A 14,037-nucleotide genomic window follows, 5' to 3' on the forward strand; every position below is an offset into this window, starting at 1 on the left:
AATTTAGGCTTCTGTAAAGAATTAAAAAAAATTTTTTTTAATGTTTATTTTTGAGTGACGGAGAGACAGAGTGCAAGCAGGGGAGGGACAAGAGAGAGAGGGAGTCAAAGAATCTGAATCAGGCTCCAGGCTCTGAGCTGGCAGCACAGAGCCTGACATGGAGCTTGAACCCATGAACTGTGAGATCAAGACCTGAGCTGAAGTCAGATGCTTAACCAACTGAGCCACCCAGGTGCCCCTTCTCTAAAGTTTGTTTATTTATTTTGAGAGAGAGGGGGGGGAAGGAGGGAGAGAGGGTGGGAGAGAGAGAGAGAGAGAAAGCGGGGGAAGGGCAGAGAGAGAAGGAGAGAATCCCAAGTAGGCTCCAAACGGTCAGCACAGAGCCCAATGTGGGGCTTAAACTCATCAACTGTGAGATCATGACCTGAACCAAAATCAAGTATTGGATGTTTAACTGAGCCACCCAGGTACTCCGAGTAGATGTAAATCTTAAGGATGAGTAGGTTGGTAGAGGACATTCTAGACAGAATAATATATGTAAATACATGTAATAGGAAGGAGCATGGTACATCCAAGGTAGTAAAGAAGGCCGCTGTGGCTAGAACGCAACAGTAGAAAGTCATAAAGCAATGAGATAAGGCTGGAGAAGTAGGCATCAGGGCCAGACTTGGAAAGATCGCATAAGCCAGGTTCAGGGCAACAAGAAGTGTGAGGACCTTACTTAACAACTTGTTATGGAACAAGACAGATGTTTAGCACAGGGCTTGTTGATGAAGGAAATATAAAAATGTAAATTACTATTGTAATGTTACAAATTGCTGCCTAGCAAATTGGTCTGATAGTAAAGAATGGCAAAAATTAGAAGAGAAGAAATCCCTGTGTGCAGAGAATTGAGGGAGAATTTCCCAGAAAAGGTGAGCTTGACCTGTGTCTTGAAGGATGGAAGGAATGTGTTCCTGGTACATTAAGCTAAATAATATTCTCAAGGCAGAAATCCTACCAGAGGATCTGGTGTGATACCAGAGCAGTAAAATTTTTGCTAATTCTTTTTAAAAACCAACAGACTCTTCAGTGAATTAGCCTAAGTTGCAAAATTGAGGCTAGTAGGACATCTGTATTCCATAATGCCTCTGTGAAAACAAGTTTGATTTCACAAACAGAACGGTTATTGCTTTGAAATCTTGGCCGTATGAAGCACCTACTTTATTTGCTATTATTGTCTAGTTTCTACCTCTGTAAACATTGAAGCAGTGATTCTCAACCTGGACTACAATTAAAATCATCTGGAGTATAATTATGTGAGGTGATGGATATGTTAACCAACCTTATCATGGTAATCATTTCACAGTATATACATGTAGTAAACGATCATGTTGTGCACCTTAAACTTATACAGTGATATATATCAATTATATCTTGATAAAGCTGGAAAAAAAATTTAAGTTTTGTTTATTTAAGTAATCTACACCCAATGTGGGGCTCAAACTCACAACCCTGAGATCAAGAGTCGCTTGCTACTCTGACTGTGACAGCCAGGCAACCCTGGAAAAAATTTTTGATTAAAAGAAATCACTTGTAGAGCTTTAACAATTAAATCAGAACCACAGGGAAGTGGGGCTCAGGCATCAGTATTTTTTTAAAGCTCCCGAGGTGATTGCAATATACAGCTAAAGTTGAGAATCGTTTTAAAATAATTTTTTTTTTTTAAAAAAAGGAGATCATGGGGTGGGGGGCGCCTGGCTGGGTTAATTGGGAGAGCATGCAACTCTTGATCTCAGGGTCATGAGGCCTAGCCCCACATTGGGTGTAGAGATTATTTTAAAAAAAGAAACATACTTAAAGAGATCATTGGAACTTTTGCCCTTTAGTCAACTATATTCAAAAATTGATGTTCCTTTTAAGTTATTTGTTTACTAATTTGAGAACTGAAAAATAGTCATGTTAAGGAAGGAGAGCCGAGATTACCAAATCTCTTTTTTAAAAATAGTCCAGTGTAGGGGCGCACCTGGGTGGCTCAGTCTATTAAGCGTCCAACTCTTGGTTTTGGCTCAGGTCATGATCTCACGGTTTCTTGAGTACAAGCCCTGTGTCAGGCTCCGTGCTGACAGAGCGGAGCCTGCTTGGGATTCTCTCTCTCCCTCTTTCTCTTCCCCTCCCCTACTTGCACTGTCTCTGTCTCTCTCAAAATAAATTAAAAAGACTTAAAATTTTTTTAAAAATTGCCCAGTTTAGCAAAGTTGATGAAAAACTTGTCTGAAATGATTGTCTTAGTAGTGTGATGCTTTAAATTAGTTGAGGTTGGCTTTTTGGCTTTACGTGCCTCAGTTTTTTAGGCCACACTAAAGAATGTAAGAAATAGAAACACTGTGACTCTCCAGTATTCCTTATAAGGCATTATGTGGTACTCTGAGTTGGTGGTTATAAGAACAAGTGGTTTGTTTATCACACTTTCATGTATATTACTTAGTTGGATTTCTTGACTCTCTGAGAGAGGTATTATTGCCCTCAGTGAGAGGGAATGGCTTTAAGGGTTACAACCAACTGATACTAGAGTCTGCCTTTGTGTTGGACTATTTGATGCCAAAGCATGTGTCCTTTCCACTACATCTCATTGTCTGTATTTGAGAATCTTAAGAACTTTCCTACTTACCATAGAATTTCTGTCGTCAGTATTTCCCCACCAAATTTGCTCTCCTGTCACCAACAGCTTCCTGAATCTTCCATTTTTCCACAACTACCATCTTTTCTTTTTTTTCTTTTATTTTCCTTTCTTTTCTTTTCTTTTTTCTTTGCTTTGCTTTTTTTTTCTTTTCTTTTCTTTTTTCCTTTCCTTTCCTTTCCTTTCCTTTCCTTTCCTTTCCTTTCCTCTCCTCTCCTCTCCTCTCCTCTCCTTTCCTTTCCTTTCTTTTCTCTTCTTAGAAAGAAAGCATGAATGAGGAAGAGGGACAAAGGGTGAAAGAGAGAATCTTAAGCAGACTCCACATGCATGGAGCCTGACATGGGGCTTGATCTCACAACTGTGGGATCATGACGTGAGCTGAAATCAAGAGTTGGACACTCAACCAACTAAGCCACCCAGGTGCCCCTCCACAACTAGGATTTGTTGGTCATCTCATTCCCAGACTTTGGGGGTAATCTAGCATGCTGTGGTTCCCAGTCCCTGAGAATCACTGGAAATGTGCTAAATCCAATATTAGTTCTTAGTCTTTATCTTATTTGATCTAAGGTGGTATTTGTCACAGTTGATGTTATGCTCCTTTTTTTTTTTTAATGTTTATTTTTTGAGAGAGAGAGAGAGACAGAATGTGATGGGGGAGGGGCAGAGAGAGAGACAGAGAGAGGGAGACACAGAATCCGAAGCAAGCTCCAGACTCTGGGCTGTCACCACAGAGCCCGACGTGGGGTTCGAACCCACGAACTGCGAGATCATGACCTGAGCCAAAGTCAGATGCTTAACTGACTGAGCCACCCAGGAGCCCCTGATGTTATCCTTGTTGAAATACTTATTTTTACTCAGCTTCCTGGGAATCACTCTTGTCTTGTTTTTATAAAAAACTCTTCTTCCTCTCCCAGGTTTCTAAATATTAGAGTGTTCCTTTTCTTGGTCCTTAAATCTATATGCTAGACTTCTCCCTTGAACTAAGACCCCTATATTGAACTGTAATAATCAACATATCAACATTCAGTGAAGATCTATATAAGTTTTTAGGCAGAAGAGTTGATCCATTTCAAAAAACATTTACTAAGTACTTTTATTTAGTTATTTATTTATTTATTTATTTATTTATTTATTTATTTATTTATTAAAAACCCCAAACAGCTCTTTATATGTACTGGGAAGGACTGATCTCAAAAGTATATTGTTAAGTGAAAAACACACAGTTTTGAATAGAGCATACAGGAAGCAACTTATGTAATAACAAGTACAGGCACATGTATGTATATGTTTGTAATGGATTGAATGTGTCACCCCCAAAATTCATATATTGAAACCTTAATCCCATTGTGGTGGTATTTGGAGGTGGGGCCTTTGGGAGGTAATTAGGCCATGGGGGTAGAGCCCTCATAAATGGGAATAGTGCCCTTATTTAAGGCTAGAGAGCTAGCTAGCCCTCCTTCTACCATAGGAAGATATGAGAAGTCTGTAATCTGTAACTCAAAAAAGGGCCTTCACGAGAATCCAACCATGCTGGCACCTCGATCTTGTACCTCCAGGCTCCAGAACTTGGTAATTTTTTTTTTAATTAAGTTTATTTATTTTGAGAAAAAGAGTGGGGAAGGGGCAGAGAGAGAGGGAGAAAGAGATTCCCAAAATGAGATGAGGGGCTCTATCTCAAAGCCATGAAATCAATCATGACCTGAGCTGATATCAGGAGTCAGACACTTAATAGAGCCACCCAGGCACCCCTATTTATTTATTTATTTATTTATTTATTTATTTATTTATTTTTAATGTTTATTTATTTTTTAGACAGAGAGAAAACAGAGGAGGGTTAAAGAGAGAGGGAGACAGAGGATCCAAAGCAGGCTCTGTACTGACAGCAGAGAGCCTGATGTCAACCACGAGATCAAGACCTGAGCTGAAGTCAGACATTTAACCACTGAGTCACCAAGGCTCTCTGAACTTGGTAATCTTTTATACAGGAATCACTTTAGGTCATCTGCCATAATGAACCCCTTTCTCCCACAGCATCAATCTCCCCTCCTGGCTTTCTGGGCTGCCGTTCTGGGCTGCTGTGTTCTCTCAGTTGTAAATTCAGGAACAGCTTCAAAGACAGTCTCCTACTGAGTACTTTTTAAAGATGTCTGAGTTAGTGCCCCTGCCCTCGAGGAATTCTATTCTACTGGAGAGGATACAGATAAATTTTAAAATAGCTTTAATTCAGTGTGGAAGGTGCTATAATAGAGTTATATACAGAGTGCTATAAGAAAATTTTTCCTTAGGGGCTCCTGGTTGTCTTAGTCTGTTAAGTGTCCGGACTCTTGAAATCCACTCAAGTCATAATGTCACGGCTGTGAGATCAAGCCCCGCATCAGTCTCTGTGCTGACAACATGGAGCCTGCTTGGGATTCTCTTTCTCCCTTTCTCTCTGTCTCTCCCCTGCTTGCTTTCTCTCTCTCAAAATAAATAAACATTTAAGAACAAAAAAGGAAAGAAAAGGAAAATTTTCCTTAGAATATAAATTTTAATTTTACTCAGTATATTAAATATTAACAAGGCTTAATTTAGTGGTTGAGGACATTTTCTTTGTTTTAACCTGGGTGGCTCAGTCATTTAAATGTCTGGCTCTTGATTTTGGCTCAGGTCATGGTCTCATGGTTGGTGAGATTGAGATCCTGTCAGCCTGCTTGGGATTCTTGGTGTCCCTCTCTCTTTGCCCCCTGCCCTTCCCCCCATCCCTGGCTTGCACTCTTGACAAACATACAAACACACACCTTAAATTAATTAATTAGTTAATTTGTTTGAGAAACTAATACATACAGATACTTGTTTTTTATCATCTAGCATATGAACTTGACTTAACTGAAGATGCTTATAGTTTGAGGAGCCAGACTACTTGATTTGAAGGTTTATCACTGGCTAGAGAAGTATTGATCACTGAATAAAACATACATGCAGTGAAATTTGTTTAGAGTATTTAATTCCCAGTAACAAAAATTCTTTAATTTTACATTCAAAGATAACTTGAGGCTGTATTTCATATAGATATTAAAAAGTAGGGACGCCTGGGTTGCGCAGTCGGTTAAGCGTCCGACTTCAGCCAGGTCACGATCTCACAGTCCGTGGGTTCGAGCCCCGCGTCACGCTCTGGGCTGATGGCTCAGAGCCTGGAGCCTGTTTCCGATTCTGTGTCTCCCTCTCTCTCTGCCCCTCCCCCGTTCATGCTCTGTCTCTCTCTGTCCCAAAAATAAATAAAAGTTGAAAAAAAAATTTTTTTTAAGTAGTTGAATCAACCAGATGTGAGTAAATCAAGTATTACTGAAATCATTGTTATACATTTTCTACATTTTCCTGCTTATAATCCTTTTTATTTTACAGAATATTTTAATGTCTTTCTAAATCTAAGAAAATCTAAGAAGAAGTTTAGGATGATTAAAAAAGAACTGAACACTTAGAAATTTTTCATTATTCAATAACCATTTATATATGTGAGTACATAATCAAGACCAATATGTATGTGTGTATATTTTACATAGTTTAAAAAGAATTTGTAAAAAAACTTCCCTTGTTATTTCTACAGTCTTATAAATGCTTAATATGTGCTCTTGTGTCAATTGGCACACATCTGTCCTGTAGTCTATCTTCCAACTTAAAGAGATTAGCTCCTTGAATGACAGATAGAGGTTGTTTTTGCTTTTTTTTTTTTTTTTACCTTAATGTGAATAAGACAGATGTCAAGACCATAAATAAAAAATGTGTAGCTTAAGAAGGTGCAAATAAGGTGAACACACTTGAGGACATTACTCAGGTTAATAAATAGAACTTTTCAGCTACCCTGAAGTTCTGTGTGCCCCATCTAGATCACAGCTCCCTCTTTCTCCACAAAAGTAACCTCTTTCCTGACTTGAATAATATGTCCTTGCTTTGTTTTTTTCAATTTTTTAAATGTTTTATTCATTTTTTGAGAAAGAGAGAGACAGAGTATGAATGGGGAAGGGGCAGAAAGAAAGGGAGACACAGAATCTGAAGCAGGCTCCAGACTCCCAACTGTCAGCACAGAGCCCGATGCGGGGCTCGAACTCACAAACCGTGAGATCATGCTTTTTTAAATCTCTCTCAAAAATGAATAAACATTAAAAAAAAAAAATTAAAAGATCAGAGAAAAAAGGCCAGTGTAGCTTTAACATTGAGTTAGGGAAGTTAAGGGGTTACCTTAAGGGAGAGATAAGAATCTAATCACGTGGTAAGGCTTTATAAATAGTGTTAAATATCTTAGGATTTACTTTAGGTGCACTATAGAAAATCTTACCCATAGGCTTATAGGGGGCTCTAAGCCTATCTAACATCTCTTTAGCATACGTCCACCTTCACAGGATGACTATCCTGGGTAGGTTGGAAAGTAATCATTCCCATTTGTTTCAGGCCTTTACATAGTTATCCTGGGTGCCATCTATGCAAATGATGTTTGGAAAGTTAGAGGGTTGAAAAAATCCTAAAAACTAATCTTCTGGCTATGTTCAAAGGTGTCTGGAGAAGCCAATGAAACTCAGATTGCAGAAGCATTGAAGCGGTACAGTGAACGGGCATTCTTTGTCCGGGAAGCCCTATTTCACCTTTTTAGCCTGACTCATGTGATGGAAAAAACAAAGCCAGAAATTTTAAAGGTAAGAATAAGGAACATGAACATTTTGAAATTATCTCCCTTGATATAGATGATGGTTTTGTGAAGAAAATAGTGAAAATTTGCATTTAATCTTTGGACTTTGGGGGGTGGGGTGGGTAATGGGATTGATGATGTATGATTTTAATTTTTAGCCATAAATGAGAGAGAAAATAGTTGCATAAAGTTTTTGAAGTATTATAGTAGTCTCATTAAGCAACATCATTGCCTTCCACCTCATATTTAACTACCTAAAACCAGTGACCAGTGTGATATTTTTTTCACCATCTATAGTAGAAAATTGAATTATAACACTAGAATTACAATACTGCATTGTATTGCTTCCATATAGACTTTTTAAAGAAATACAATATTGGAATTCCATAAGGCATCTTTCCATGACACTTATTAACCACCTGTGCTTTCATAATTAATTCATGTTATTCCTCAATTAAAATGTCTTAACCAAGACAGCTTTTGAAGGCCAAGAAAGTATTTTTTTTTTTTTTAAGTAGGCTCCAGGCACAGTGTGTAGCCAAACTTGGGGCTTGATCCCATGACTGGGAGATCATGACCTGAGCTGAAATCAAGAGTCGTATGCTTGGGGCACCTGGGTGGCTCAGTCAGTTAAGTGTCCGACTTCGGCTCAGGTCATGATCTCACAGTTCATGAGTTTGAGCCCTGCGTCGGGCTGTATGCTGACAATTCGGAGCCTGGAGCCTGCTTCACATTCTGTGTCTCCCCCTCTCTGTCCCTTCCCTGCTCATGCTCTCTCTCTCTCTCTCTCTCTCTCTCTCAAAGAATAAATAAACATTAAAAAAAAAAAAAAAGAGTTGGATGCTTAACTGACTGAGCCATCCAGGTGCCCCAAGAAAGGAAGATTCTTAATTTTAGTTGATAGCATAGGGCAGTGTTTGTTAGAATGTGGTCCTTTGGGGGCACCTGGGTGGCTCAGCTGGTTAAGCGACCGACTTCGGCTTAGGTCGTGATCTCACAGTTTGTGAGTTCGAGCCCCATGTCAGGCTCTGTGCTGACAGCTCAGAGCCTGGAGCCTACTTCAGATTCTGTGTTTCCCCCTCTCTCTACCTCTCCCCTGCTCACGCTCTGTGTCTCTCTGTCTCTCAATAATAAATAAATGTTAAAAAAATTAAAAAAAAAAAAAGAATGTGGTCCTTTGTCCACCAGGAGTCTGGGATATTGTTTATTTTAAAAGCATATTTGTAAAAATAAAAACAAAATTTTAAATAAAAAAATAATAAAAGTATATTTGTGAACCCCACTCCAAGAAATTTAGATTCAATAGGGCTGGATGAGGACAGGAATCTGCATTTTTATAATCCCCAAAGATAATTCTTATACACATTTGAAGCCAGTGAATATAGGACTGTATTATATTTGATACCTCATTTAGTGGGCACAATAATCCCAAGAGAAAAGTTTTATCTCTTATTTTACAGATTGTGTAACTGAGGGTCTGTGAGATTAAATAATGTAACAGTAAGTTAGTGGCAGAGCCAAAAATGACTTAACCAGCCAGTTATCTTAAATTTTGAGAATGGGGTGCTTAACATTTCAATCACTGAGATGCTATTGTCCCCAACACCTGTCATCCCCTCCATATATACCAGAGGATATTGGTACTTGGTACATGAACTATCTTTTTTTGGTTTTGGTTACTATGAACCTGAGCAACAAAGGACCTCTAGTCCTCATCTAAAATACTTATTCATTGATTCAGGGAATGGTACAGAGAAATTTAAAAGAATATAGACAGTTCTTTTAAGGAATTTAGCTGCAAAAGAGCGCAAAGGAAAAAGATGATAGTTAACCGAAGAAGGAGGTTTTTTTTTCTTTTTTAAAATGGGAGAAAAACAGCTTGTTTGTCCTATGCTAATATGAATGATCCACTACAAAATGAAAAATTGATATAGGAGAGGGAAGAAGAGCTGGAGCAATGTCCTTGAGTAAACAAGAAGGAAAAGATCTAGCATATAAGTGCAGGGCCTACTTTCAGAGATGAGCCCAAAAGATCCTTTATGGTAGTGGGCAGGAAGGCAGCATTTGGGTGTTTGTATACTGGTAAAGGGGATACATGTGGTAGTGAGAATCCCAAAGTCTTCTCTGAATGTTTTCATTTTCTCAGTGTAATTGGAAGCAAGGTCTTCAGCTGATAGTGAAGATTGGGAGGATTGAGGAGAGAGGAAAAGATGAGGAAGTGGTTATCTAGGCCCAGAGGGAAGTGAATGGATTTTATGGTACTGTAACTTTAGCAGTGTCCTCAAGGAACTGAATGTCGGGATTTGAAAATGAAAAGTTTGCCACTTGTTTACTCTAAAGTCAGTAAAAATTTATTTAGTGCTTAATGTATAATAGGCACTGTACTATGTCTGAAAAATACAAAGATGAGTTATCTGAATAGAGAAAATTCATTAGCCCAACAGAAAAATACCCCAACATGAACAACTTGATACCTTCCTGAACCAGGTAGGCAGGAACTGCATGTTGATGAGTGACTACTATGCCCTAGGCTCTTTGCACTTGAGGATAAAAAAGATAAGACATCATAGATATTATCATAGATAACAAAGTAATGATGCTATGTTAAGAGGGCTTGTATTTATACTGTAAATAAAAAGAACTAATTTTTTTTCCAGCTTGTGGTTACTGGGATGAGAAACCACCCTATGAATTTGCCAGTACAACTTGCTGCAAGCGCCTGTGTATTTAACTTAACTAAGCAAGATCTTGCTGCAGGAATGCCTGTCCGACTGCTGGCCGATGTGACCCATTTGCTGCTCAAAGCCATGGAACATTTTCCCAATCACCAGCAGGTAAGCATGTGGGAATTCCTAATCAAGTAGTCCTTTTAGTATCCCCTACCCTCCTCCTTATCTCCATAAAGTTCAATTTAGTAGACCAAGACTAGAATTTCAAATGCCTTTACAGGCTGTAAAGTAATAAATTTATGGTATGACTGAGTGTAGGACAACAGGAAAGTAGAAAACTAAAGAGTGCATTCCCTGCCTAAAAGTATTTAAATCCAAATGTTGAGGGAAATAGTGCAAACCATAAAAAAACACATCTTCCACCTCAATCTTGAGTTTGTGATAATTTCAGCAAACAGCCATAGCCTATTTGTTCTGGGCCAGGCACTATCAAGTACTGGGATACAGAAACGAATAAGACGTGGATATTGTTTCTAGCAGTATGGTAGACTACATAACCTGTCCTGTCCTCAGGATGAAAACTAAAAATGTTGCTTGAATTATACTAAAAAAATTTTTTTAATTTAATTTGGGAGAGAGAGAGCATATGTGCATATATGCAGGGGGAGGGGAGGGTGAGAGGGGAGGGAATCATAAGCAGGCTTCACTCCCATTAGCACGCAGGACTCAGTCTCATGAATCGTGAGATCATGACGAGCTGAAATCAACAGTCAGATGCTCAACCAAATGAGCCACCCGGGTACCCTTATATTTTTAATTAAAATTTAGCAGGCAGTTGATAAATTAATAAAAAATACTCAGAGGTTGGGGTGCCTGAGTGGCTCAGTCAGTTGAGTGTCTGACTTTGGCTCAGGTCATGATCTCACAGTTCGTGAGTTCAAGGCCCACATCGGGCTCACTGCAGTCAGCGCAGAGCCCACTTTGGATCCTCTGTCTCCCTCTCTCTCTGCCCTTCCTCTGTTCATGCTACCTCTCTATCTCTGTCAAAAATAGATAAACATTAAAAAAAATTATGTTAAAAAAATACTCAGAGGTGAAAAACCAAGTAAAAATGACAACCCAGATTGGTGAGTGAATCATTAAAGATAGCTTCCCTCATTGAGGGCACTTGCCAAATTGGATGAACTTTAGGCTTTGGCTTTTGTGGCTCTGGAAGCCAGGTGGACAGAGAAAAAAGCAAGATCCACCCAAAGGCCACCAGAAGGGAAGGAGATTAGCTGGTATTAATTCTGTTTATTATCCTATCTTGTCTAATGGAGACAAAAAAAAAAATGTACAAGTAAACTTGTATGGGTCCAGTGGAAGTTAGTCTTTCAACAATAGGTGGGCAGAATAAAAGTTGTAAGAAATCGTTGGTATTTCATCAGCCACCTTTTTTTATAAAGGCTACCCCTGGTTAAAAAATAACAAAGCAATATTTCATTAAGGAATTTTTTTCTCCCTTTGGTTCTTTAGTTACAGAAGAATTGCCTCCTTTCACTTTGCAGTGACCGGATCCTTCAAGATGTTCCATTCAACAGGCAAGTGATAGCCCTAGAACTTAAAATGGGGCAAAGTCTGTCTTGGGCCATTTCTTACCAGTTGGGATATCCTTGGTGTACAGTTAATTAAGTGGATGGGATTGTGCATTAACTTATGAAATGCTAACTCTACTTTCTCTAATTTAGTACTTTGACATTCCTGATAGCAGATTTGCCCCTGTTTTCATAGCCCTTTGCTTAAAAATGTATATTTTTATATTATGGTTTTTAGAATATCCACACAATATTGTAGGCTGAAGAAACCGAGGCATTTAGATTCCATGTCTTGATCAGAGTTTTGTGTCTAGTGACTACAAGGCTAGAAAGACTCAAGCCTTCTAGTTCTAGGTCCAGTGTTCTTTTCTCTGTATCATATCTCTTATTATTATTGTTATTTGATACTGAGTTATAGAAGAAACTTCTTAACCAGAGGTTAAGGGAGGTTAGATAGTTGGATTCAAATAAGTATAAACGATTCCCTTGTTTTCTAGGATACTGTGATTTGAGAGCTAAAAAGGTGATTTTTTTTGTCATCTTAATATTTTAAATATAATTTTTTAATGGTGGTATTTTGAAAAAATATATCTTACGGTTTTATGAAAAGTGTATATCTCAAGCAACAATTTTACTGTGATTTACTTTTATTCAGGTAACAGTACACTGTTATCTGGCACAGCTGAGGAATGAGGTGTTCCATTTACTATTTCAAATAAATAGTTTGGATAAAAATATAACAACAGCTATCTCATGTAGATTACTAATTTTATTTTATAAATATTGAGCATCTGCACTGATTACATGAAGTCATATGTAGGAAGGACATAGTCACTCTCCTAAAAGAAAAGTATCAACTAACCGAAGATTTGGCAAATTTTTTTAAAAGGGCAGCAAATAATATTTTGGGCTTATGAGCCGTAGGGTCTCTGTTGGAACTACTTAACTCTGCCAGTGTACCTCCAAAGCAGTCATAGACAATATATAAAAAATGGGGATTTTACTATGTTTCAATAAAACTTTAGAAAACAAGCAGCTGGACCCACAGCTATTAAAATCACTATATGTAGGCTACAGTTTACTTACCTCTGCTCTAGCCAATGCACTCTGCTAGATTTGAGCTTCTTTGTGGTCAGAGATTGTGATTGGTTAATCTCTTTGTCTCTAGTGCTTAAGTGGATGTTTGGTGGATGAATGAATGAAAAATGAGTATAACAGAAGACAGAATTTTTCATAGAAGAAGATGACAGAATGCATTGGGCCCCCAAACGAGGAGGGAAAGATTTCATCTGATTGGTGATCATTAAAGATTTCATGTTAGTGATGGCATTTGAGATCATAAAGATAACAACTAACCTGTATAAAGCACTTCCTATTGCCAGATGCTATGCTAAATGTTTTACTTATGCTTATTCAGTCCTTACAAACAGTCTTGTGAAATCGTTACTTTTGTAATCTTAATTTTATAGATGAAGAAACAGAGGCATAGAGAAGTTTAGTAGCTTTCTTAAGGTGATAAGATAGCAAGTAGCAGAATTTAGATTTAAATCCAGAATGGCTCCAGAACCTCTACTTTTTACATCCATGCTGTGTTGCTTTGAAGATGAGAGCTGGTTAAATTGATTGTTTTATGTTGTGGGAACTGCACAAATAAAGGCACAGAAGAAGTTGATAATAATACCAGTAAAAAATGACCTTTATCAAAAGCTTGGTATGTGCCAAGTTCTATACTAAATCTTAAGCTTTATGTGTAGTATCGTTTAATCCTCACAACAATCCTATAGAATAGATCTTATCATTTTGCAGGTGAAAAAATAGAAGTTCATAGCGATTAAGGAAATTGCCCTAGGTTCCCAAAGTTAGTAAGTGGTAGAAATGATACTTGAATCCAGACTGAATTCAGTGTGTGTGATATGCTTAATGACTTTATGGCATTGCTTCACATGGTAAAAGAGTTTATTTTATTATATCAGCAACATTAGGTAGAACTAAAATTCAAACCCCAAAATGCAAGGAAGTTCAGAATCTGTGCTGTTAACTATCAAGCTATCTTAACTCATAACTAGGGCATGTTTGGGGACTAACAAGCAGTAAGCATAGGGTAGGCAGGAAAAAAGATGTGAAAGTATGGGCCCATTGTTAGAGTCCAAAAATACTGTGAATACAGGAGTGACATCATAACTAAGTTTTCTGACAGATTTATGTATTACTGATCTGTAGACACAAATTGAAGGGAAAACAATGGAGGCAGAATGGCCCATTAGGAATCTATCATAAAACAATCAGAGATGGCCTTGGGAATAGAAAGGAGGCAACAGTAAATTTGATGGAATTTGCAGAGGAGTAATTTATATCACTATAATTCAGCCAGCGTGAATTAAACACTGTTTGTATGTAAAGCTCTGTAATGAGTTCTTGGTAAAGAGGGCTAAATAGGATATGGTCCTTTACCCCAAGGAACAGGTGAGGCTACAG

At 38.0% G+C, this 14,037-nt stretch overlaps 1 protein-coding gene across 1 annotated transcript in view; it reads left to right on the forward strand.

Moving 5' to 3' along the window:
* ZYG11B (zyg-11 family member B, cell cycle regulator) overlaps positions 1-14,037 on the forward strand; it is a 93,019-nt gene that overhangs the window by 40,028 nt on the left and 38,954 nt on the right. Inside the window, exons 4-6 of the mRNA XM_043574988.1 lie at positions 7,186-7,326; positions 9,977-10,153; positions 11,504-11,568. Coding sequence (XP_043430923.1) covers positions 7,186-7,326; positions 9,977-10,153; positions 11,504-11,568 — 383 coding nt within the window. The remainder of the gene's footprint in view (positions 1-7,185; positions 7,327-9,976; positions 10,154-11,503; positions 11,569-14,037) is intronic.

Source organism: Prionailurus bengalensis, chromosome C1, assembly GCF_016509475.1.
Source record: "Prionailurus bengalensis isolate Pbe53 chromosome C1, Fcat_Pben_1.1_paternal_pri, whole genome shotgun sequence".
Lineage (NCBI taxonomy): Eukaryota > Metazoa > Chordata > Mammalia > Carnivora > Felidae > Prionailurus > Prionailurus bengalensis.